Here is a 26,440-nt window from a genome sequence, read left to right on the forward strand (position 1 = left end):
AAGGGCTCTGCATCCGGAGTTCTTCCAGGAGTTGATCATTGGGACAGACCACAGATAGATCTCATGGCCTCCAGGAACCACAGTCATTTGCCTTTTTACTGCTCCAGGACCAGGGGCCCAGAGGCAGTCGGGACACACGCATTGATGGTCCCGTGGCCGTACAGCCTAATGTACCTGTTATTGCCTTTTCCTCTCCTACTCAAGCGCATCAAATGTGAGTCCACGACAGTCATGCTAGTGGCTCTGGACTGGCCCCATGGGGCTTGGTAGTCTGATCTCCCGCTGAGATTGGATTTTCAGCAAAGTCCGATTGTGTGCCCTGACTTACGTCGGCTACGTTTGACGGCGTGGCTGTTGAAACCAACATCTTCCCATTACCATCGGATTTGAAAATCCTATGTAACCTGGTCTGAGGGATGTTGTTCCTCCACATCATCTTTCCATTTATCTAGACTTCTTTTCCTTCAGAAGGGTCTAGAGATGCTGGACTTCGCCTGGGCTCGCTAAAGGTGCAGGTTTCTTCAGGGGGTGCTTCAATTCCAGCCTCCTTTTGTTCTACCTACTGTACTTCTCTGTGGGATCTCAACCTCGTCCTATCTTTTCTTCTGTCCATGGTGTTTGAACCCTGGGAGGAGGTGGATTTAACATTTCTGACCTGGAAATTGATCCTTTTGTTGGCTTCGGCTAGGCGTGTTTCGGAGCTGCTGACTTTATCCTGTCGCTCTCCCTATCTGGTTTTTCAGGATGATCGGGCTGAACTTCGTACTCGCCCTTCCTTTAGTATCCACTTTTCACATCAATTAGCCGATTGTAGTCCCAACTCTGTCGGATTCATCTGGGGCTTCGCATTCCCTAGATGTGATGAGGGCTATGTGGCCTGTACAGCAGTATTACCAAAGTCTGATGCTTTTTTTTGTACTCTGTGATGCAGCCAGGTGGGGATGGCCTGCATCTAAACAGACTTTGGCCAGATGGATCTGTCTGGCCAATTGGCAGGCTTATGTTGCCAATGTTCGGCCTCCACCTGCATCCATTTTGGCGTATTCTATGCACTCCGTGGGTACTTCTGCATCTCAGCTTTACTGTCCATCGGCAAGTGTGTACGGGCGGTCTGCTGGGCGTGTATCCACCTTAACCCATTCATACCTGTCCTTAAGCCTCCAAAACAGGACATGATTTGTGCTTCTCTTCCTAGCACAGGTTGAATAACTATTATGACAACAATCTGATACATTCACCTTTGCTCCTGTGAAAAGGACTTACAGTACACAGTATGCAAGTTCCTGAGGGCTGGTTTGAGGGTCAGTTTTATGGTGTCATGAGATTAGATATGTGGCAATATGTAACAAGAAATAAAAAAATAACCTGCTACAAAACAAAGTTTTAAGATTTGTATTCCCCTAAATTTCCTTATTTCAGAAAAGTACAAATGACAGAGTAACTTAGTGTTTGCATATTTATCACTAGGCGCTCTATCAATGTGCAATTGTGCCAATAGCCACGGGAGATAATACATCTAACTTGACTCCAGAAAACTGCAACATTTAGTTCAAGTGGATCAGCATCTATAAAGTGGTATAATTTATTTAAATCAGAGGACAAGGATTATATACAGTACGAGGGTGGTTCAATAAGTAAGTTAACAACCTCTCACGTGTGTAATGTTCTCTATTTCATTCTAATTTCCAGCCAGACCAGAGCAGGTAGACCACTGCTTCCAAGAAATGGCAAAAGAACACCTGGCGCTTAATCAGTAATCAGTGCAATAACGTGACTACTTGCTGCTTTCTATTATAGGGAATACTCAACCCTTATAGAGACAAAACATAACAAGAAAAAGCGCTAGTAAACAATATTTAATGGTGAAATATAAAATAAAATCACAAATGAAATAGTGACAAATCAGTGGCTGGTATTTAAAAACAATTTATGCTAGCATGATACTCTAAAAAGTCCCCGCACAGGAATTGGTTAACTTCTCAAATCTACTGACATTCATTTTTATGTATTATAAGGATTAGAAATTGTTGATTAAAATGAATAACACTCTTCATCCATTCACTGAGTGGTATTTTTATGTCTCATCCTGGCAAGGAAATATAGGTTATCCTAAATATTCAGCAAAAAAGTTAGTATGACTATTGCAAACTCCTTGAACACGTCCTTTGAAAGTGATGTGAACTTATAGTGACGTGGCTGCTGGTGCACTCCTAATATGCAGCCATCTCTGGACTGGCAAAGCTTTCCAACACTGCAGATACTTCCCAGAAATGTGTGTGTAATATCCAGCTGGTGCTCACTAGTGACAATAATGCTTTTCTCCGCCTCCACAACCTGTCAGCAGCTTCATCAGAATTTCACATTCTGATGAAGCTGCTGACAGGTTGTGGAGACGGAGATGACTCTATCCTTTTAAATCTATCTACATTTACTGAGATCAAGGCAGCACTATTTTGAGCTCAATTCCTCTGATGATTTCTGCCATGGTGTCATTTAGGAGGCCCATAAAGCTACAATCAGAGGTATGCTTATTCACATACCTCACCCATATTGCTCATATATGGTGGCAATGTCCTAGGCTCCATTCTGTCATTTGCGCACCACACTTCACTGTCTCGAGCTGTCTGTTCCTACAGCCAGGGATTGAGCATACAGAAAACAATATTTTTTTTCTTTCAATTAGCCACAGGGGCATCTGGGAGTTTCTGACTGGCGCATGCGCGGACTCACTGCAAATGCTGGTCAGATGCCAAAGTAGGGAGAGTGTGATTCGATGGAGAGTTGAATTAACACCCTCCCTCTTGGTTGTTGTTGTTTTTTTTTTTAATACATGTGGGAGGAGTCTTGCCCGGCCTTGCCTCGATAATGGGTGTAGGTTGTCAGGACTTTACTGCCTATTAGAAGACCTCTTCATAAATCTCCCCCTTAAATCCTCATCTGCTTCTGGCCCAGATGGGTTTACACTGCAATATCATAAAGACTTTTCAGCAATATTGGCAACATTAATAACATGTTGAAGGGATTATCCTCTGATAGCTCCACCACATTGGCCAACATTATGGTGATCCCAAAATCGGGACATGGTCCAGCCCTTTGTGCAAACTATAGTCCAGTTTCTCTACTGAATGTAGATCTTAAAATGTATGCTAAACGTTTGGCGAATAAATTCAGCCCATTACTTCCTTCCCGACCAATTCGGATTTTTCTGTGGCTGTCAAGCTTCTGCTAATAGGATAATACAAGACACATTATTTATGTAATATGCAGGGGCACCAAGAGGGGGAAGCCCCAAAGCTTTGACCACTACTGCTGGTGGCACCTGTATAGGAGCACAGCTGCAAATTGCTGCCCGATGTCCCAGGCGTAACCAGCGTTATTTGGCAGAAGGGTGTCCCCCTGGAGCTGAGCTTGCGGCGCCACAACGGGGTGTGGCTACGTCTCCAGATTTGACTACACCTCCCCATCGGTACCCGTGCATATCAGAACTTGACAGCCCTGTTAATACATATCATTCATGCCCAGAAAACTCCCTCTTTGGTCCTCACACTCGACACAGAAAAAGCATTTGATCGTTTTGAGCACTTCGCCAGATGGGCTATGATGGCAAGTTTTGTGAAGGTTAAAACGCTATATTGTAATCCTAGAGATATGGTCTCAGCCAATAAGGTGCATTCCTTAGCGTTCAACATTTCCAATGGAACTAGGCAAGGATGCCCCCTCACTCATCTTATTTTTGCCCTGATAATAGAACCCTTGACTGCCAAGATTCGTGCCAATCCAGATATCCATGGGGTCTCAGTTGGTGCTCATGTTTACAAAATCATGTGGATGACGTTCTCTTAACAATCACAGACAAAAACAATGCTCTACCATCACTTCTTGCGATTAATGAAGGATATGGCTCACACTATGGCTATAAAATAAATACCCAGGAAATGGAAGTTCTAGATTTCTACCTACCCGTCACTAACCGGGCTACACTGACACAGAATGTTATCATCAATGGCACTACTCTATGCCTTGGTATTCAAATTACCAAACTATATCACCAATTATTTCAGGTCAATTTTTTCACCTTCTCTCTCTAAAACCAACTTGGACACTTGGTTAGGCCACAATATATTTTGGATTGGCCAGGTCAATGCTATCAAGATTAATGTCCTGCCCAGATTATATTATATTATACTTATTCCAGACCCTTCCAGTCTGTATCCCCCCTCATATAAATTTTTGAAACTCCATAACTAGCAATTCATTTTGTTTAAAAAGCTTCCTAGAATCAGGTAGTGGGTTCTCTGAAAACCATCTGGGCATTCCTGACTTCAATCGCTATTATTTAGCAACCAGACTCGCCCAGTATGTCTTGTGGAATTGTACTACTTCAGACAGGGTCTGGGCTGCAATTGAAGCGTACATGCTTGGATATTGCTCTGCCTTTTTTTTTTTCAACTTCTCCAATTACGACACTTTCATACTGTTGTCAAGCAACAGTTAAAGAGCAGACCTCTTACCACCTATGAGTTCCTGTGCCTCTGACTCGCTTCCACGAAGGGCCATGTTTCCACACTGTATTCAAAGTTGAATACTCCGTCCTCCTATCACAGGCACTCTCATGAATCGCATGGAAATTGGATCTGGGGGATAATCTGATGCTGTTGACTGGGAGAAGAGCCACAGCCTCTAGCTCTATTTGTGTGCGTATCAAAGAAAATGCATATAAGTTACTTTATAGTTTATAATATGTTCCCACCCGTTTGGTGGCAAACTCCTAGGCTCCATCTTTTTTGGACAGATATTGGGAACCTGATTACTTTCCTTACAGGTATTGCTGTCCCATTATCCCAGGTTTTACCTTCTGCCTACTGAGATCCCTGGGGCCTCCTGTCGTCACATTTTATCAGCAGATACATGTCAGATCGCAGCGGAATGGAAACAGCCTTCTGCCCCCTTGGTGCACGCCACCCTTCCGAGGATTTGGCATGTTTACAAAATGGAATTCACGATGAGCATTATCCACAAGACATCCCTAACTTTTTCCAAAACATGGGACCCCTGGAACTTCTTTTCGTGTTCAGCACCCCATTTGTTTAGTCATGTAATTGCTTGCCCCTCAGTGATTCCTCCTGTCTGGATCTATGTACCTTACCTCCCACCCCCCTTTTCTCCCTTCTTCCCTTGTAGATTGCCACTCCACCCTTTCCTATATTTGTATTATAAACTTGGTACATTATTGTATTGATTTGATTGATCTGCTTGGAACTGTGTTTTATTGAAGCTTGAAGTGGCAGGCTCCCTTGCACATTGGTTAGCAGCTGTTTTCTCTCTTACCATTCTCCATGAAGTAGTAACATCTATAGAACGGTCATACTTTGTTTAAGTTACTCATACATAGGTTTTAAAACATTAATTTATAAAGAAAGACAGGCAGGCATTGTGTTGGTGGTAAATAGCAGGTATTTTATTCATAATGAAAAAAATTAACTTAAGTACCTGACCTATTGCATTTAGTCATGTATTGTAATTGTGTTACTCTAGTTTTTGCATTTGAGACAGATATACAATAAACATTCAGATATTACAGACTGCACGCTAGTAGCATTTTCTTCCAGACTGTGAACATTTAACCACCAAAAAAAACCAGATACAGAATTCTGTAATACAGTACAAAATTCCACCCTCCAGTCTTCGCCAGTTATTATGAAACAACTCCTGCTGCCATACAAATAAATGGCTGCGTGTAAGGGCGTACAAGTTAATAACAGGACAAATAAAATATACATAGCACTGACACAAAAAGTCAGTTGTGTTAATTACTCATGCAACAAGTAACAAAACTTGCTGAAATGAAAAATACTTCCTAAAAATTTTTTTTTTTTTTGCTTCTTTCGACTGCATAAATATTTTTTTTTATACACAGTTTTCATTATTGAAACCAAATGAGTCTTGAAATTATACAGAACAAAAATAAAATTTTGCTGCTACGGCTATTTTACATGAAGGTGCAAAATAATTTATTGATCGTGTTCTGCTATAGGATAGAGGCGAGCCTCTCATACAACACCTGTTCTATTGGTAAGCATGACAATACAATTAAAGTACAACTTACAAATATACTGAAGAGTACATGGGTGTTTGTAGGAGTATGCAAGGGAGAACAAAGTTAAGTGGCAATGAAATTCACAATAGAAGATAAACTGGTCTAATGTTCAATTGTGACCCTTTAATAGTCAAAACAGATCCATTACATTGGAGTATTATATTTTGTGCATCCCAAAAAGCCATACACTGCCCAATCCCGCCCCCTTTAAGTTATGTCGGTTTCTGCATTGGTAGCTCAAAAGGGGCACTGAGGGTTAGTTCATCACTTTGATCAAATTCAAATCCGCACTTATCCATAGCAACCAATTAACTTACATGCATCTAGTGCAAGGTTGGCAATGAAAGCAAAGGTCGTGTTGATGGGGTTTAATGCAGATTTGGACCTTTGACCAATTTTAATAATCACTCACTGCTGGAAGATGCAGTACCTACATTTCCATGATATAGAGTGGCCACGAATAGTATATGGCACCTAATGATCACAAAACAATTAAGATTACTGGAATGACTTGTGCTGCAAGCCTGAAAAACAACAGAATTGTACGGTTAATGCTGCCTTTGGGTGATCAGTGTTCGCTTTACTGTACAAGTCTTTCCTGTCATTAAGATAGTTGCAACAGTCTCTAATTTCCAAGTACTGACAACCTTAAAAATATGTCCCTTATAAGTTAAGATTTATTACACAGTATTTAAATATTGAAATGAGTATTATAATCAAGATCAATAAATATGACATGATGGAAATTGAAGTGTTCCAAAGTCTTCTGAGACTATGCTGGGCATTGCAGGCTTAGGTGCATCAACCCAGCAGCAATGTTTCCATGGGAATTCTCATATAGGCAAAGGCATCTCAAAGCCGAGAGCAGCGAAATCCGGTTTATCGCCCACTTGTGGCAGTTCATTAATCTACTCATGGACAGTAGCAGGAATTTGGAGCAGGTTTAGCAAGTGATTTTTGCCACTACATTACTAACTTCCCTCTATTAAAACTGGAATGATGAGGTTTAAATTTTTAAAAATGTAATCTTTAAAATGTGAGTAATTCATGAATAACAATAATAATGTGTTGCTAAAAATACAAATTCATAAAATTATTAATGTATTGCTGTATTGGGGAAATTAATTCCTAGCACATTTTTTCGTTACTTTAGATATTGAAGAAAAAGGGCATACTAGAAATCAATATCTGCAAACACATTGCTGCAGTCCAATTCATTGCAAACTTACTTTACAGACCGAAGTTAGAATTTAAAATCCTTATGTCTAAAAATGTACACGATTGTTAGGTGCATCCATTTAAGAATGCTTTCTGTTGCATTACACACTCACTTCAAAGATGAATTGTGTCTACTTAGGAAAATATTAAAATTTGCATCAACACAAGTCTCTCATATCTAAAAGATCAGGGGTGTCAAACATGTGGCCCCACCAGCTGCTGTGGAACTACATATCCCAGCATGCCCTGCCACAGTCTTAGCATGCCCTAATAGCAAAGCTGTGGCAGTGCATGCTGGGATGTGTAGTTCCACTGCAGCTGCAGGACCGCATGTTTGAAACCCCTGTAATAGATAATAATCCATTGTGATATGTATGGAACAATCGCTTAAAATATCTATATTCTACTCGGAAGCCACAGAAATTAAATATCTCATCACCTATAGTGCCCACCAAAAAATAAATATAACACTTTGGCCATATTATTGTCACATGACAGAATATCCTGCTTAAGAAATATATTTGTACACAACTGGACAATTTCACACTTTGGTCTGTGACACAATTCTGGGAAATCACATTCTCCCCATACAAGTAGAATGCGCTGTGATGTGACTGGGCTGTCTTGCTGTTTGTGTAACAGAGAATATACCATGTTCATCAAACCAGCCTTTCTTTTCATATTACAGGACTTTTCACAGATCTAAATGTGTGCAGCTTCAGTACACATCCCACAATCATGCACAGATTTCATTTGAACATACTGATTGATTGAGAGACTTACTAATGCAGAATATATCTTTATGCTGTTTTGCTGGCAATGACAGCACAGTCTTACTATATATTGGTGCAAAACAAGGGCAACACACAAGTGAATTCCGTGATGCCTGCAGACAGGGTTAGGCTCGGAGAATGGGGTTACGGTGCTTTGAAACACATACATGTTTGAGGATGCTGAATAAAACAAAAGTACAGACAAAAGTATATTGATGATCTATCACTTGAGTTTCTTTATCGAGTTAAGTCCCATGTAACAGGCAATTTCTATTTAAGATTTCAATAAAAAGGGCAATATTTTATTTACAATAAACTGTACATGACTGCAAGTCTTTTGTTCGTACGCGGCTTATTTGTCCGATAGACTATCGAATAAGATTACTGCGAGGATGGGCTGCTCTACAGAAACAAACACAAGGTAGCGTATGGGAACTGTCGATCGGGCACTTTCTCCAGCCAGCAGGCATAGCAGCAGGATAATAGCGCTATATACATATATATATATATATATATATATATATATAATTAGTTTGCCTGAAAGCGCAAAACATGGTCTTATTTATTTTACTTAAAAGAAAAGTTATTAGTGAGTGAAATGATCCCTTTTTCTTGCAGTGTTCACAACACTAAACAAAAGTTGCATGTAAACTGATTTTGTTTTAAATGTTTAACGTTCCATCCTCTTTGGAAAGAAAGAATGGTAACCGCACAGAGGAGCTTCTGTATTAATATGGCAGAGGCTATTTTAGTTCCTTGACGAGTCCTCAGCGCCCCGCTCATGCTGTAAATTATAGTAACAGTTCTGGCAGACTCTCACTGGGGAGGAGATTTTCAGCCGCTTAATTTCAGACTGGAATCGACTGCACCTGAGGGTGGGAGAGAAGTGCACAGTGTACAACATGTTAATGGGACAATTCAGGGCAAAAAATTCTTAGAAGAAAAAGTGTACAGAGTTTCAGTCAAGTGAACTATTGTTAACTAGCTGAATTCAACTACATTTGTATTTGTACTGCTTTGATTCTGGTATGATGAAGTACATCAATTTGTGTAATTCATTATTCTTGAGAGACATTTTTGCTGAGGTTGCAAGGACAAAGGAATATTGTTATGATTACCTTAACATATTTGTTAGTCAAACATCTTCATAAAAGGTACATATATCAATCCTTCAAACTACTACTTGTCTCCCTTTTAGAAAATTAATTCGCCACCAAAGCAATATATGTAAAAACACACAAAAGGCCCGAAATTATTACTGTGCAGTTTAGACTTTGCTGTAACATTGAGTTAAAATTACATGCCTATTATCCTCCCAAAAAATGAGAATATTCACTGATGCTCCCCGGATCATCTGGGTTCAATATCTCTAACAGTTCTGGTTTGCAGCATTGTCAAGATCATCCAGCTGTGAGCTTCCCATTCATCTGACTAGGAAGCTGAGGGGGAGAGACCTTGATGCTGCTGCTAGAGAGTTTGAAAAGGCCCATCCCAAGCAGGTAGGAGGATCTCTTGTTTAGATGAAGTATCAGAAGGGAGTGCGGCTGCATGGGACCTTTTATTGATTTCACATCATTTCAGGCAAAACAATTTTTTACATTTTGGATGGAGTTACTCAATAGGTACTATGCAAATTGCTTGATAAGAACAGTATTGCTATAACATGTATTACATATAGATTTCTAAGGGATGATAAACCGGATATACTTAATGAGCTGCTATAGACAAATCTTACTTACTTTTGGCAAAAAAGCTGACCACAATTTCTGCAGTGGTGTCGCCTCTCAGTCAATGAAAATCTCACAGCACATCCTGAACAACTATCCATCCCTTCGTCCTTTACCCAGTGGTCAGCAGCAGATCGGCCGGGTTGATCACTTACAGACCAGCTGAACACCCTTCCTCTGCTGTCTCCTACCAGTATCCTGCTGTGATCTCTGCAGAACATAGCAACAGGGAATCGTTATAGCTTTTTTGTTTGCCTTAGCTATACATTGTGCCAAAAAATGCCTACTGGCATTTAACTTTTCTATTAACATCTTACATACATAATATCCTCAATGTCTTAGGTAAAAGTACTTGAACTTATAAGTTGAAAATAATAAAAATAGCCTGAACTAATCTTAGTGACTTCTAGTTAAATCATATGATTAACAATAAACAATCCATAAACGAGCACCATCAACTAAAGGCAAAAGCTGAAACACAGAGGTTTTAGTTGATCAATATGTTCATTATGGCCAATTATTATACAATGAGCTAACTCCTCATGCCCGGGACTTCACTAGTCCCTGTAATGAACAGGCTTTGCCCATAGTAAAATGGCCCAGGGAGATAATCCACTGGGAAGGAGTCAAGTTGGATTTCTTGAGAATTAAAAAGTGACAGAACTGAACAGCAAACCTGTGGAGACAATGGTGTCCCTCCCAACCTGGAACATATAAGTGTCCTCTATGTCCATAGACACAATGAACTTGTCTCGTTCCATGCTGTTAAAGAAATCAACAAGTATTCTCTCAAGTATTCTATCCTGAACATATGCATTCCTAACATGACGTTAAATAAGTTCAGAGCAGGTCGAAAGTAACCAACTGGTTTCTGAACCAGGAAAACAACTTCAGTAAAAATCCAACCTTTTCTGTTGCATCAGGGCTAGAGTATAGAGTATAGTAATTACTCCTGCAGAAAGAAAGTAAGAGCTTCCCTTAGATCTGTAAGTAAAAAGCATCGTCTGAGTGGTAACTTTAGGAGAACTAAAATGTAACCCCCTGATTAGCCAGGCATAAGTGGTCCCAGGAGAGAAGCAGATGAGCACTCACCATAAAGCACTTAGGTGGGCCACCTGGCCATCATGCAACCCACTACATGGAGGAGAAGAGGTCTGACTCCTCACACCTTCCCAGTGGGATGAAGATTAAAAAAATATAACTGTGATCCCTTGGGTCTAGAGGCTCTGGCAGAGAGAAAGTACATTTCCCCCACTATCCTCAGAAATAATTGATTTCAATTCAGAGCTGAAAAGGACTTCCCAAGAGAGTAGAAGGGTATCCAGAGCCTTCTGAGACTGTGTCCACCTCCAAAGTACAAAGATGAGACTGACAAGGCTAAAACCCTGGCCCCCAGAAATTCCGTATCAATGGTCGCTTCTCCAGAGAGGTCTGATAAAAATGTTCCACCCACTGTGTCAAGACCCTGCAATGACCGTGCCATCACCCGAGAGACCAAGACAAGTCATGAGCTGTGAGAAAAGAGGAGGCCAAAAAGGGGGAGCATGGTTTGGTGCTTGCTCTGGCACCTCTGCAACCAACCTAGGCAACCCCAACTGTTGCTGTAGGATGCCTATGAAAGTTGTAAAAAAAAATGCTGATAACAGCCTCAGAAAAGACACCTAGCTACTGAAAGACACTTAACTAAAGTGAAATTCCCAGGCAGCCAACATGGTATAGAGTGAGAAGAGCTATATTGCCAGTTTTAAAGTGCCCAGGGTCCCTGAACCACACACAATGCCCCATGGTTTTTTAATAGTCCAGCAATGGCTGCCTGAGAAACAACAATTTAACAAAGGCTTAAACCCAATGGGATGGTCAAAACTTCCCACTACCTTACATAGTGAAATATTTTCATTGGTTAAATCTATTACACAACAAAAACTTAAAACAAACACATCACACAAATGCAAAACAGAAATCACGGAAGTAGACACGTTTAGAAACCACTTGCATTTGCAGATTAGGAGATTCAATATAAATTATAACAGAGACTTAACTGGTCACAATTTCATCTGATTATACGCTTGACATTCTAGATAAGATTTCTCCATGGAGATAATTATACCATGTTGTACATTTTCAATCCTGCTAGCAGTGAGGGCTGAAAGTTCAGTACAGATATGAGTCAGTGTTCAGATTCTCTCATACCAGTTTTTGCATATAGTAAAGTAAATGTGAAAATACTGGTTTTGTTCTGCCTTTGTATAATTTCAGTGGGAGATGGGAGTGTTTGCTGCAGCCACAATTGGGATCCCAAACAGATGTTTCATGAGGAAATATAGTAACTGTACCCATAGCATTTATACATGCAGTGCACGAAGGTGCTTCTAAGAGCTATAGAACATCATTTGCATGTTTTTATAATTTTGTTGAATAAATAATATAAATGTTTTTTAGACAATTGTGCTTCTAGTGTACAATAAAATTTTCTCGATAAGTTACCTTTATCTTTCCACAATAATGTTAGTTACAGTCGCATGTTTACAGTATATTTGAATTACTGCCACTCACTTGGAAATCCCTAGTGCAGTGATCTCTGCAGGATGAGCGTTGTCTTTCCGATCAAATGAAGTGTGCATAGTAAGTTTGCTTCTAAATACTAGCTGCCGTTCCCACCTGTAACCTGGAATACATCACATAAAAATGCCTGCATCAGAGTATAAGCCCACACCACATAATACAACCATCCATATGTACAACATATACAAGTTACAATGACCTCAACAAACGGACAGTAATTAATACTAATCTTGTAATCATGAAACATATTAAGGCTCAAAAAAAGTTTCCATAAATGATTGGAAAAAAAAATTAGCCACATGTTGTCCACTTCATGGCTAAATGACAAACTAGCAGAAACGACAGAACATAAAAACGTCATGGCAATTACCCGTTTTCAGTTTGTTATAGTTCCGCATTTCGGGCTGACTCATTGGACCACCACTTTGGACTTGTGGGAACTGGACTTTTGATTGGCCTTCAGAATAGTTTACAAAGATGAAACCATCTTTTTCATCCAAGCTCAGCTGATCTGACCAACGTCTGGTGTCATCAGAGCCGCCGTCTACGGACCAAGCTGTTAAGCCAGCCCTAGCAGAGGCTGCTCTTGGCCGGTGGGTGACATTACCAGATTGAGGTTGGATGTCCTTTAACCTAGTGTCTTGGCTTGTACTTTGATCTTCTACATCTGAGTCGCTGCTGTCGTCATCCTGAGCTTCATGACCTGCTTGTCAAAAAAATAAGTAACAAATGCACTGTGTCTCTCAGGATATTAATAAGAAATACAACAACCTGATCATAGAAAAGGATTGGGGGGGGGGGGAAAAAAAAAAAAGGTAACAGGTACCTAAATGTGCTTCCGCGCATTCATCTGGCATTTCCATGGTATCAGCAGGCTCCGGAGCTGGGGTCTCTGGTACCTGTAAAAACTCCATCCGCCAAAACTAAATTGGAGGGAGAAAAATAATTTGTAGTGTATATTTTCAATAACTTTGCTAGTATTAAAAGGGAAAAATATAATTAATATAGAAATTTGAGATGAGACTTTACGCTTGAGTTTAGAGCATCTTATTAATTTGGAGGGCATTTTACAAAATAACTGGGCGTGTGTGTGCGTGTGCGTGTGCGTGTGTGTGTGTGTGTGTGTGTGTGTACCACTAGTAGGCCCCCACAGAACTCCTGAGTTAGGGAATGATCTCCCTGAGGTGCTGGTAAAGTGATGGAAGGGAAAGGACTACTATCATAAGTTGGAGCTCTGGCCTGGGTAAAACTTTATTGCAAACAGGCGTTCTCCACAGGAGATCTGGGGGTATATGTAATAGGCTGCGGCTTTAAGACATCGGCGAGTCCTGTGCAAGACTTCCTGATGTTTTAAAGTAGCAGTCGTTTAGTAGGCAAAACCAAGTTGATTGTGCCTATTAAAAGACTGCTACTTTAAAATATCGGGCAGTCTCGTATGGGACTCGCCGATGTCTCAAAGCCGTAGCCTATTACATTTACCCCCTGGTTTTTATACTGCACTCTGCTATCTGGTAGACTATAAGGAATACAGATCAAGTCCCACTCCCGAACCATAAAGAAGGAGTGGTGCAGTTGGGGGGGAAGGGGGGGGGGAACAACTAAGCCGATCCAATCAAATTTACTATGGAGTAGATCTCTGCATCTGTAACTCTGCTGCATTTATATTTATATAATTCTTCTGCCCAGTGTCAGCAGTGGAAAATGATGGGAGCAATGTGGGCGACACGGGGGTCACACCCTGCACTCATCGTGTATATACACCTCTAGGAGCATCTCTCTGGTACAGGAACAAAATATTACACACATATGGTTGTAATCTAGAAATCCGGAGCTGCTGAATGTTTAATTACTAAGACTGGCTTCATAGCTACTATACTATCTAATAGGAGAACAAATGTACTTCAGCTGAGAATAAAGGAAGGAGGCAGCATTTACTTACACGGACGACTCCATCTGAATGTCCTGTGACAAAAACGTTCTGAGTGTCCCATTCGTTCATTTCCGATAAGCAGCAGCAGAGGATCTGTTGGCTTCTTCCAGTAAAAGTATTCACGCTGACAATGGGGTTACCGTTTATGCTCCAGACATGTATGTATGTACCCGCACATGACACTATGTCACCCTACAAACAGGAAAGACTATGATGTTATATATGTCCAACATTCCATGTTATTCCATTGGAGGAACAAAAAAAAGATACAACTCTAAAAGGGTTTAGAAAGTGAGCCCTGGAATCCCATAAGATACTAGCAAAACATTTAATTTCCACAGACATTTGAGAACTACAATCTCTAATTGTTACATCCTGCTCTATTCAAGATTCTTGCAGCAGTTACTGGTGTTTAGTAAAAATGGATTTCATGTACATTCAAACATGTTTAAAAAACATTACACCTACTAAACCTCCGTATGCAAGTCTTTATCTCTTCCAATCTCTGACAGTAATGACGAGGTGTCTATAGTTTGAGAAAAGCCATGTGTATAATATATTCTGTGGTATGACACAAGATGTGTGGTTTCACAGTGTGAAAGGAGTGTTCAAAAATAACACTGATATAACACACTGGAATGGATAACCAACTTATACAGTAGACACATCATTCACTGTAAATTTGAGGATAAAAGTTTTGCGCTAAAGTACATCTAGATAATGAGACCGTATTTGTGTTCTATACGCATCAGTATACTATACTGGGGGATTCTGTAAGCGTATGTAAAGACAAGTTTAAGGTTTAATTTGGACTTCATGCCCACTTTGGCTATCGGCTACAAGTGAATATGGGCTTTGTCAGTGTTAGACAATTTTAAAGAAAGATTTTCAAATGGTCATTGAAATGTAATTTTATTAACAATTTATTGCAAATCATATTGACACACAGACACTCACTGTTAATTCGTTTATACAAAGAGCTGACACTGGAGCTCTGTGTCCTCGTAACTGGGTAACAAATGAGAGCTTGTTCAGGTCCCAGATGATGCATGTGCGGTCACGTGATCCACTTACAACTATGTGATAGGCTAGTGAGGCAGTCAAACAGGTCACTGTGTCTGTATGTCCAATCAGAGCCTGCAAATCAGACAAAGATCAAATCAATCGTAGTACAAGCTAAAGCACCTTTATGAAAGGGTAAAAGTTACCCAACTAGAAAGGATCAAAGAACCAATCCTAAATAGCATCTTAGCACAGGGGATCACTTATGTAAGCTAACCACTTTATTACAGAAGGGTATTACTTCTTCATGACCAGAGATATTTTTATGGTTTAGAGATGCATTGGTTATACTTTTCTATAAGGTAAGTATCTATCTGTTTTTCAATCTGTGTGTCACAACAAATACGTGACAGAATTTTGGATAGCAGGTCAGGATCTTTTTCTTAAAACTACTATGCATTCCATTTTCACTTTATTCATTTACCTTATTTTAACGTTAATATTTTAGGATGATATATCAGCGCAGGGGGCACCTGACCCATACCCACTGCCTCAATAGATCACTTGAAATATAGTCCTGATGCTAGAGGATGTCAGATAGCAATGATCAATATTATCAATCTGTAAGGCAGCTGCGGAGAGACCAACTGGATCTTCATTGCTATGACCTGACTTCCACAGGTTGGAGAAAGGATTTCTATGGAAATCCTCATTAGAAAGTGCAGTATCTATCTTGGCACTCATATGGCACGCTATCTAGCAATCGGGTACCAGGCAACCAAATGAATCTGTTCCTGGGCACGAGCAGGAACCAGACAGTCAATGATAGTTAGTTTCCAGCACGTAAAGAGATTCAGTGGTCAGAAAGTGGATAAGAAGCACTGGTAAGAACATGTAAACATCCTCATAAAACGGAATACATTTAACCAACAAGTCACATTGTCAGCAAAGAAAAAAAAAAACATCTTCAACTACTTTTTCCAATCCATGACAAGTGCTTTTACAAACCTGTTTTAGAGTGAGGGATTTTGCCTTTTCTTTTGATGTTCCCATTTCCCACACGCATATCACAGTACTAGTTCCTCCAGTGATAACCATTTTGGGGTTTGGGCAAATGGCACACAAAATCTGTCCCCATTCAGATAAACATTCGTAGACGACAACAACCTGCAAGATAAGATATATCCATGGTACCAAAGCAGATTACAAGTCGGGTCCAAGTATTTAATTTACTTGGTAATATGTTATCAATGCCTTAAAGTTCTTTATCACTGTGGAAGAGGTCTGTGTTACAAACCTTGTCCGACTCATATGTCCCCAGTCTGCAGCTAAGATCTGCATAGCCCCATGCAAACGTCTTGTTCCAGGCAGGAGGAATGAGGACCTTGTTCTGTTCTACAGCCAGAATCCCTTTATCTGTGCACACAATCTGGCCAACTGGCTCCTTCAGTTCTTGGAAAGCAACAATTAGAGTATATGCTTAATATAGGGATGTTTCCAAACTCACAACTGGCAATAAATGCTCAATAAATCAGTAGTACATAACAATAATTCTGAGGCTTAAGGCACCCCCAGAGGTGGGTAGGTCCCAGTGTGTCTATAAGACAGTAGTGCATTATGCCGGTATACTTTGAATGGCATAACAATATGTTATACAGCCTGTCCTTATAAAAAGCTGTACAAATTGTAAATAAAACTATTTTATATTTCTGAAACAGCCAACCAGCACGCTCAGAGCTTCTAGGAAATCACTTACAAAATGTAATATTAAAGAGTTTGCATTTTTCTACCAACTCAAGGTATTCAGAGATTATTCTAAGACATAGATATAACACCAATACCTTTCACTGGAGCCAGAGAGGGCCTTAGATTGTCCAAATGGTGGAAAAATATCTTGTCACATGCAGAACCCACGGGCATAGACACTGAGGACATGTCTCCATTTATCCGGCTTCTCACACGTTTTGGTGGATGCGGCTTTTTAAATAGCTAAATAGAGACAGCAGGATAACAAAAATGAGTTCTGACTTGGAATTGAAATGTTTTATCTACATTTACCATAGAAGAAAACAAAAAAAAATATTGGTTTCAGAATTTTGTGCAGTTCTGTGAGTTAGGGAACATATTGGCTTCTCAATACAGGCAACATTGTTACTTGTACTGTATATGGCGACTGCAAAACACCTTTTACTATGAGACACATGCTGGTCAATTATTCAGCAGAATGAGGCAAGCTCAATATTGGTAATAGTTCAATCAATTCCCTTTACTGAGTTTACAGACTAAAGCCTGGTACACACTATTTCAGGCTGATCTGGTAAAACTGTCCCGATCAGCCGTGCAGTCTGTCCCCAGTGTGACGCCCTGTCAGCTGCCTGCGAGCCGCGTATACACTATGCAGACATAGCACAGTGTGTACAGGCTTCTATGGGATGGGGAGGTCGAACCGATAAATATTAAACAGAACATAAGATGTGACCTCCCGATCCCGACGGTTACAGGAGCGTTAAAAGCCGTTTATCGGCTAACGCTCCTGCATCGAGGCAGCGTACACACCTATACAATACAATGTTCTCGATATTGGATGAACGGCCCGATGATTGTATAGGTGTGTACCCAGCTTAAGGGGAATTCAATTTGATTGCAATGTTGGTGTAGTGGTTAGCATTACTGCTTTACAGCACTGAGGTACTGGGTTCGATTCACACCACGGCCCTAATTGTGTGGAGTTTGTATATTCTGTGCTTGCGTGGGTTTCCTCTTGGTGCTCCAAAAATATACTGGTAGGTTAATTGGCTCCTAACAAAAATTAACCCTAGTGTGTGTGTATATGCGGTAAGGAATGTAGATTGTAAGCTCCACTGGGACAGGGGCTGATGTGAATGGCCAAATATTCCCTGTAAAGTGCTGTGGAATAAGTGTACGCTATATAAGTAACTGGTAATAAATAAAATAAATAATTGCAATGTGTCTAATTATAGTAGTCAAACTTCGCTAATTTTCCTGTGCACCTGCATAGGGTGCTAGGGAAAATATACAATATTACTGGCTGCAAAGTGCCTTAACCCGACCATTCTGGAGGGACTTTGGGGCCATCACGCTGAACTGAATTCTCCATAAGATACAAAAACATTCAGTACCCAATTGCACCAGCCACTTTTGTAGGTCCAAGCACCTCTATGATGGCAGCAATAATACCACATAGAAGAACTGTAGAATGTCCACATAATATAAAATTCTCCATTCTTCCCTATACAAATACTTCTAACATTATGTACATCAAAGTTTTCTTTACCTGCTTTGGGATCTGCCCAAAATTGTTAATAAATCCAATGGTAGCCGTCTCTTTCAAAGGGTCGTTTATGTTGTAGATATCCACTTGACCCTCATAGAAAAGGTGATGAAAGACATTGACAGCATCTACAGCAGGCGGCCCCTGCTGCTTGTACCCAAAGATCAGGTCTATCCATTCATGCAGGTGGGCACTGACGTAGTCACATTCCAGGGCCTGAATGAACAGTAACAGGCTTCATATTGAAATCTGTGGCACATTGTCTGCTTAAAATGCTACACATTCTCCCGTATATATATATTTATACATGTTCACAAAGCAGCATTCAGTAACTCATAACAAAAAAATGAACTTTAAAAAAAAAAAAAATGATCCTGTTCACTCTGCAATGGTTTTGTGAATTTCTATGGTCTAAGTAAAATTTTTAGGTTTTACTCTCATATCTAAATGACCCCATATTGCAGCTATTGCAATATGTCTGTAGATACTGCTAATTTATTATCCTATCTAAAAAACTTAGTTTTCATATTTGAAGTTAAAATATGCTTATTCTGGCTTTCCTATGCAGATTTGTAAAAAAAAACCAAAATGCTTATTAGTTATGTATATAATCACCACAACCATTGAACAAGAATTTTATGTAGGAATAAAAGATCAAATAATAAAGCATTCAATGTCAGTTATGTTTTATATTCCAATAATTACAATAATAAAAAAGGTTAAACATTAAAAATCGTGCCACTTGTAATAAAGATGGCTAAAATGTCGCCTCACTCTATAAATTATTTTAATCTGTAAATGAGGCTGAATTGAACAGTTTTTTAGGAAATATGTGGTCTATTTACTAAGCCTTGGATGGAGGATAAGGTGAACGGAGATAAAGTGCCAGCCAATCAGCTCCTAACTGCCATGTCACAGGCTGTGTTTGAAAAATTACAGTTAGGAGCTGGTTGGTTGGTACTTTATCTCCTTTCACTTTATCTCTTAGTAGTCCATTTAGTTAAATAAAAACCAGATCACTTAGGCTCTTCCTGACTAATATTCATGAGGCACGCACTTTTTAAAATTTCTAAACTGCATTTTCATTAGTACTAAAGTGTTCTACAAAATGGCTGCCATGACTTGCCTTTATTGATACTGCAAGTTTTCTTACACTCCAAATTAGAGTTGAAATGTATTTTTCTTGTAGTTTGGTTGCTTCAATATGTATTTAAATAACTGATGATCTGTGGGCTTGATTCATGGTTGCACCCTATTGCACAGTAGCTGCGTCTTTGGGCACAGCTATTGTACAATGATATGCTAATGACACAGGTGGAGTTGTCTAAATAGACCCCTTCCTGTCGGCTTCTCTGATCCGCTGCAGCATCTGAGGATGCAGCCATCGGATCACTCTAAGTGACCATTAGTCAAGATGGCTGGTGGTTTCACGCAGCTGAAGTCAGTGAAGCTGCGTACAAGGATGCAGCCACTGGCTTCAGCACACACAGAAAACTGGGCCGACACCCCCCCATTATCTGGGACACTGCCGGAAGCTGTTCCCCAAATGGCCGCAGCATGTCAATCACAGAAGGAAATCTGCATATGTGCAGTACAGAACCTGGGTGTGCACAGATCTTCTAACATCGGGTATGCATACAACTCTTAACCAGGCCCTTTGTCAGCTATTATCAACTCTGAAATTAGCATAAATACTGCGCGCACTTATGTAACAGGCAGCCATGCTGCACAACCATTGCAACATGGCTGACTTAATTAGACCACAAATGGTAACTTTAAATAGTTGCCGTCTAACTACTAAAAAATTCATATTTTCTATTTATAGGAGTGCATTTGCCTTTCATCAAAATGTACAAGAATAGTATACAGGAAAAATGCAGCAAGAATGAAATTTTTTTTTTCTTTACCTCTCTATGCACACGAATAAATTCCCTTGGGTCTCCTTTAGCCCATGGGGGCAGTATTACATCACCAAGCTTTGTTCCATTTTGTTTATAGCCTATATAAATGACATACTATATCAGTATATTCCTGAATTCATATTGTACAATGCTATACTTAAAATGAATATAGACATTTCTCACTTAGCGACCTACCTGTTTAGCGACCGTTCGGACGTATGACCGGCGGTCCGACCTGCTGTGACTTTTAGTGATAAAAAATAAATAAAAAGACAGACTCTGCCGCGAGAGGGGGCCCTGGCTGTGGCGCGGGACACCTTGCCTACCATGAGGAGGTTGGGTACACACAGGCACATGTCACCCTCAGCCTAGGTCCTGATTCTTCCCGGCCACTATACTTCCTCACTTAACGACCGATTAGTTTAAGGACCAAGTCGTAGGAGCGGAACTCGGTCGTTAAGTGCGGAATGTCTGTACATAATAACTAACCAGAAACTACATCTTCTGACCTATCATCATTTGGTATTTTAGGCATTACTTTCTGTAAAAATACATTTTACTTACCCAAAACTGGCTGCTTCTCAATAGAATATCAACTCTTCATCTCTAAAAGTTTAAACTTAGGCACAATTTGCTTCTACTTTTACAGAATTGTGCCTGAAATATAGTTTATAAATACAGTAAGCTAACTAATTATGTTAGGGGTCAGTGGCTCTGGGTCTGATGGGTACAGACGCGCAACATCTTAATATTCTTTCATACAGAAGTTTGAATTTAAGCATCATAAATAGTACACATAACATTCACAATAATATAACGTAGAGCCCAGGAAGGAGGACCTGATGTGTCATTCACGTGTCAGCACGGTAAGCACTCTCTCCACGACCATTGCTTCAGTCAGCCGACATAACAACATTTGAAAGTTCCACCAACAAGAACCATCATTCTGGGAAGTCAAATGTTATACATTGGTTGACTCAAGCAGCACCATGGTGAGAAGGGACGAAGGAGCGACATTATGCTCTAGTGTGGCAACAATGGAACCTTCCTTTGTGACGTCCAGAATTCTCAGAATATTCCCAGTTCAGAGAATTTGGCTACTCAGAGTATATATACCATTATTACAGTTACAGGGATGAGCAACAACTTTTGAAAAAGACTATTTGAAAAGTGTAATTTTTCCCAATCACATCAGGCTCCTTAGTAAATTATCCATTTAATAATGGAATTTCTGCTAATGTGATCAAGCTTCTGGGTTGTCCATACCAAGATCAAAGTTGTTGGAATTGAGAAGAAACTCTGGTAAGTAAAAGAACTCAGGAATCAGTTCCTTCACGTCAGCCATGTTGTGCTTGGATGCAGAGTACCAGGCCTCACGCACACTGTGAAACATCCGATCAGCCAGGTCAAAATGGCCACCCTGTAAAAGAAAACAGACAAGTGTGAGGTAATATACCAACATGTTAAACTAAGAAACAAAATATTTGTCTTCCACAATACTTTTGTATGTGGTGCATGCACATGGGCTTTGCCCACCTGCTTGAGCTGCATTCTATTCAACTTCCATTGAACAGAATTAGAATCATAGCTTCCTATGGTTATCACAAGGGCCGTTCACACAGGCACATGGGGCAATATAGAATGAATGAATGATCAACCAACAGAGCTTAGAAGCATCTTAAATATTGTTTCTTCCTTGCATTAAAAGCCCATGTGCACATTGTACCCTTCAAAAACTATGAAGGATATGCATTATACATTTACTCTCTGAACACATACCTGAAGTCTGAGAAAAATTTGAGTAAATGGCTCCATCCGAACTAGATAAGAAGCCACAATCATAGCAGAACTATAATGGGTCCCGTAGTGATATGCTGGTGTTTCTCCTGTAGGAAAAGAATGAGGATATTAACATGAACTGTATTGTGCAGTTTACCAAAATGTAAATAGTGAGTTATGGCCACTTAATGACCTACTCAGTAGAATATGTACTATACAGACTAGCTTTTTTCAGTTACACCACAGTCTCTATTCTCTGTGGTACAGAAGTCCTGACTAGGCTTACTAACTAATATTGCAATAAGGTGCACCAGCTAACAGTTTTTTTTTTTATAAACTCTAGCCCTTACATATTACACAGCCCTTTACAGAAAATATATACAGGTACAAGAACATAACTTTACATATATACATGATTTCAGTGCTCAGCTTACGTAATGTGAAAATTACAGAGAGAGGGCCCTGTTTGTGAGACCTTACAATCTACAGGGGCTATGGGTGGTCACAAAGAGGGTGAGGGGAACAGGGTTGAGGAGAGTGGTGGCTGGGGAGTAGCAGGAGGAATGGTAGGCTTCAATTAAGAAATTGATTTGTGAGTGCAGCGGAAAAAGTCCTCAAGGTGAGAGTGAGAGGAAGTGAATAGGAAGGAGGAGAGGAGGTGGTTGGTGGCAGAGTGAAATGGGAAGGAGGTAGTGTGAGTGTATATGAGATTGGAACCGTTAGGAGAACCAGAGTGAATAATGCCTTTATAGGTGAGAGAAGTCTGAATTTGATTCTGAGTGGGAAAGAGAGCCAGTGGAGTGAATGACAGAGGGGGCAACAGAGGTACTGTACAGCGACGAGACTAGAAAACAAGGCAGTCAGCAGAGTTGAGGATTGATTGAAGAGGAATGAGGTGGTAGATGGGAAGGTCAGAGAGGAATAGATTACAATCCATATTTCCTACACATGGACACACACTGCTATTCATTTCAGTCATTAATCAATTAACCTTCCAATTGATAATGGAAAGAAGTGTGCAATTGCTTGACCTTTTCTTTAAATGATTTTTTATTGAAGCACAAAAAAAAAAAAAAAAAAAAAGATGCCAAGCATAGCATGACCTAACAGAAAAAGAATATACATACCATTGTCAAAAACAATAAGATTGCACGAGTAAGACAAAAGAATGCGGGCTGTGTAGTGTCATCAGGAACCATGGAGTGAGGCAATGAGAACCAATAAGAATACCACTCTCCTTAATCAGCAATCATAACACAACCACCTTGCCATTGGCAAACCAAAAGTCAATGAAGTTAGGAGAATAGGGGGTCATGAAGTTATACTCTTGTTTCATACCAGATAGTGTGGTCAAAGCATCTCAAATGTGTAACTTAGTTGAATCAGAAAGCAGGTAAATAAAATATTCCCAGGTTGTGAAAAAGGACTGGACCAGCAGCTTGAAGATTCTATCCAGTCCATGCGAAATACATGGAAGAGCTTGTCCTAATGAGAAGGGAGGAGGTGAAGTCTGGGCCAAGACCTGGAGAATACACTCGCGAGCTGCAGCTGAAATGCCCAACAACAATTTTCTGCAGGCTTTGGACATAGAAACAGGATTGGGCAATAGACCAATCATAGTAACAAATCTCACAAAGTGGTCAATGATAAATCACCAGACATGGACTCAGAATTGCCTAGTAAGGGAACATAAGCAATGTTCCAGGGGTATCCGCACTTAGGGAAACAATGATCACTGGTCTTTGTGAATTGGTAACAATACCAGGAAAAACAGGCTCTACTGTAGATGTTTACATACAGTATTGAGGTACCTAGGGAGCGCAGCAAAGCATCGATGAAAAACACCTCGTCCACAGGGTAATACCAGTAGCAGATTAAGCATAGTGAAAAAAAGAATAATGTAACGAAAGAGCCTGACAGGGAGGGATATTGGTAAAAAGGAGCTGGTTCAGGTGGTTAATTTAGTCATTGGGCAGGATGTATCAAACATCACATTTTGGATGCGATAGATCCTGTCAATTACCACATACATAGCGGTATTATTAACACCAGTATGCAAGTAATGGAGCGTACACACGGTCAGATTTGTCAGACTTGTCAGATTTGTCAGATGAACGATTGAACGATTTGACCAAAGTTTTGAACGATTTGAACGATTTGATCGATTGAACGATTTTTGACTACATTAAAATGAATGGAATCGTCCAAGTCTGACTGCAAACCCATCAGATGTCAGATATCGTTATCTGACAAACGGGAATGCGCATCGTTGATCGTCCATCGTTCAGGCATGTCAGATATGAACGATTTTCCTTCAGATATGAACGACTGAACGATTTTTAAATCGTTATCGTTCATATCTGAAGGAAAAATCTGATCGTGTGTATGCACCATACCACTTTGATTGAAATCGCAAAGGAGAGCTCTTCCGAAAAGAGCTGTCCTTTGCGAAGAGTGGGCTGCAAGCCGCAGGGGGACCCTGCAAAGGATCCTATTGGATCCCTCTACGGGAATTATGCGGTGAGAAGCACATAGTTTTGCTTTTCAGAGCTTTGTACATATGGTAGATACGGTCAAACCTCTGAAACAGCAGTTTTCTGAGTTTGACCACATTTTAGCGTTGGTATATCGTGCCCATTATGAGAACATCTGTGTATCGTTGTACTAATATAGTATTGTGATTTAAGAAAGGCCATATTATGAGAGCCAATGACCGGAAATCTTACCGACGCCTGGTGTTTTTTTTTGTAAAAAATATCTATTAGTCCATTAATTGTGTGGATGCCTGATGCAAACCAATGCATGAAGGGGTAGGAAGCCATGACATCTCGATAGGACATGTTGTCCACTAGGGGTAAATTAAGTAAATATAAGAATTCAAATTGGCCTTATGGCGGAGCAGGTGTCAGAGTTTACGTGAGACCATTAGAAGGGGTATTGTCATGGGCATGGGGGGGGGAAATCACAATCAAGAACATGGAAAATGCCAACAGTGACATTTCCAGGAGAGAGACCGTGGCTAGCTAATTATCAGTGTAAGTACCCATATTATTAATCCAGTCTTAAGAGTGTCAAAGCTGTGCCGCTTGGTTGTACAGGGATACGTTGGGAACATTTATACCACCATGAGTACAAGATTGTTGCAAACGAATGTGGTCAATCAACGGTCTCTTCCCGTGCCAAATAAAGGTATGTAGCAAATAGTCAATATGGTGGGAGTCTGCTTTTGTAATGAGTAGGGGTAAAATTTGGGGCTGGTACAGTAATTTTGTGAACTAAACGTGGACAAAACAAGTTGGGCTTCATACAGAGTGCCATGGATTTATCGAGATTGATCACAAATTCTGAAATGTTACCAAAATCCTCAAGTTTAGCGGGTCCAAAGAGTCTTGCGGATTTGAAATGTACACCATAACATCAATCGCCAAAAGTAGTATGTTCCCTTTGTCCAATAGCAATCCCTTGCAACAACTGCCAGTTTTGCAAGACTGTCAAGCATGGGTTTCAAGTCGAAGTTAAATAGAAGTGAGGAGATGGCAACCTTGACGTGGTAGTTCGGGACGTAACGATCCGCTCCCCAAAACAGACTAGAAGGGAAGTAGAAGACTCTGTAGAATTTTTTTTTCAGGTTAATAAATTATGGGGAAAAGCGACAACAAAAGAGTATGTCTAAAGTGCCTTATGGGCATCTACTGTGGACTGAGAAGCATATTATCAGCCCGTGAAGAGGAGGCGGCTTCTACAGTCATCAGTGCAGCATTGACACCTTTAACAGAGTGACATCCAGCTACAAAGCCCAGTTGTTTTGGGGTAAATAAAGGGGGAATAAAAGTAAGAGTCCATAATTTTGGCCAAAAGTTACCAAGGTTAAGGATGGTTATAGGGCAATACGAGGAAGGTAGGTTGGGATCTTTACCTGGTTTGGGGATTAGAGTAGTATACACTGAATTGAAGGAAGGATATAAAATATTATACTTGTGTATGGTTTGCAATAATTCCAGCAGCAAGAGAACAAGTTAGACCCGAAGAAGATTATAAAATTCCATGGTAAAACCATCGGTCCTGGGGCTGTGTGTAATTTCATACCAGAGAGTGCAGACATAATATCATGGGCCATAATATCAGCATTTAAGAGCTCTCTTAGGAAGGGTAATAATTG

At 40.2% G+C, this 26,440-nt stretch overlaps 1 protein-coding gene across 7 annotated transcripts in view; it reads right to left on the reverse strand.

Annotated features, from left to right (window-relative positions):
- Positions 1–5,441: 5,441 nt before the first annotated feature.
- Positions 5,442–26,440, reverse strand: part of WDFY3 (WD repeat and FYVE domain containing 3) — a 304,293-nt gene continuing 283,294 nt past the window's right edge. For 4 of the 7 annotated variants that reach the window (XM_088445038.1, XM_088445034.1, XM_088445036.1 and 1 more), the window contains 14 exons: positions 22,282–22,388; positions 21,769–21,922; positions 20,509–20,600; positions 18,605–18,817; positions 17,151–17,298; positions 16,607–16,761; positions 16,318–16,476; positions 15,265–15,444; positions 14,317–14,499; positions 13,204–13,300; positions 12,748–13,080; positions 12,369–12,480; positions 9,828–10,025; positions 5,442–8,957 (listed from right to left, as the gene is read on the reverse strand). In XM_088445038.1, coding sequence (XP_088301164.1) covers positions 8,837–8,957; positions 9,828–10,025; positions 12,369–12,480; positions 12,748–13,080; positions 13,204–13,300; positions 14,317–14,499; positions 15,265–15,444; positions 16,318–16,476; positions 16,607–16,761; positions 17,151–17,298; positions 18,605–18,817; positions 20,509–20,600; positions 21,769–21,922; positions 22,282–22,388 — 2,252 coding nt within the window. In that variant the 3' untranslated portion in view covers positions 5,442–8,836. Of the gene's footprint in view, positions 8,958–9,827; positions 10,026–12,368; positions 12,481–12,747; positions 13,084–13,203; positions 13,301–14,316; positions 14,500–15,264; positions 15,445–16,317; positions 16,477–16,606; positions 16,762–17,150; positions 17,299–18,604; positions 18,818–20,508; positions 20,601–21,768; positions 21,923–22,281; positions 22,389–26,440 lie in introns of all 7 variants that reach the window. The other 3 variants (XM_088445033.1, XM_088445035.1, XM_088445030.1) reach the window with 1 other exon arrangement.

The sequence above is a fragment of the Taudactylus pleione genome, unplaced genomic scaffold (genome assembly GCF_031769625.1).
Source record: "Taudactylus pleione unplaced genomic scaffold, aTauple2 ptg000376l, whole genome shotgun sequence".
Taxonomy (NCBI): domain Eukaryota; kingdom Metazoa; phylum Chordata; class Amphibia; order Anura; family Myobatrachidae; genus Taudactylus; species Taudactylus pleione.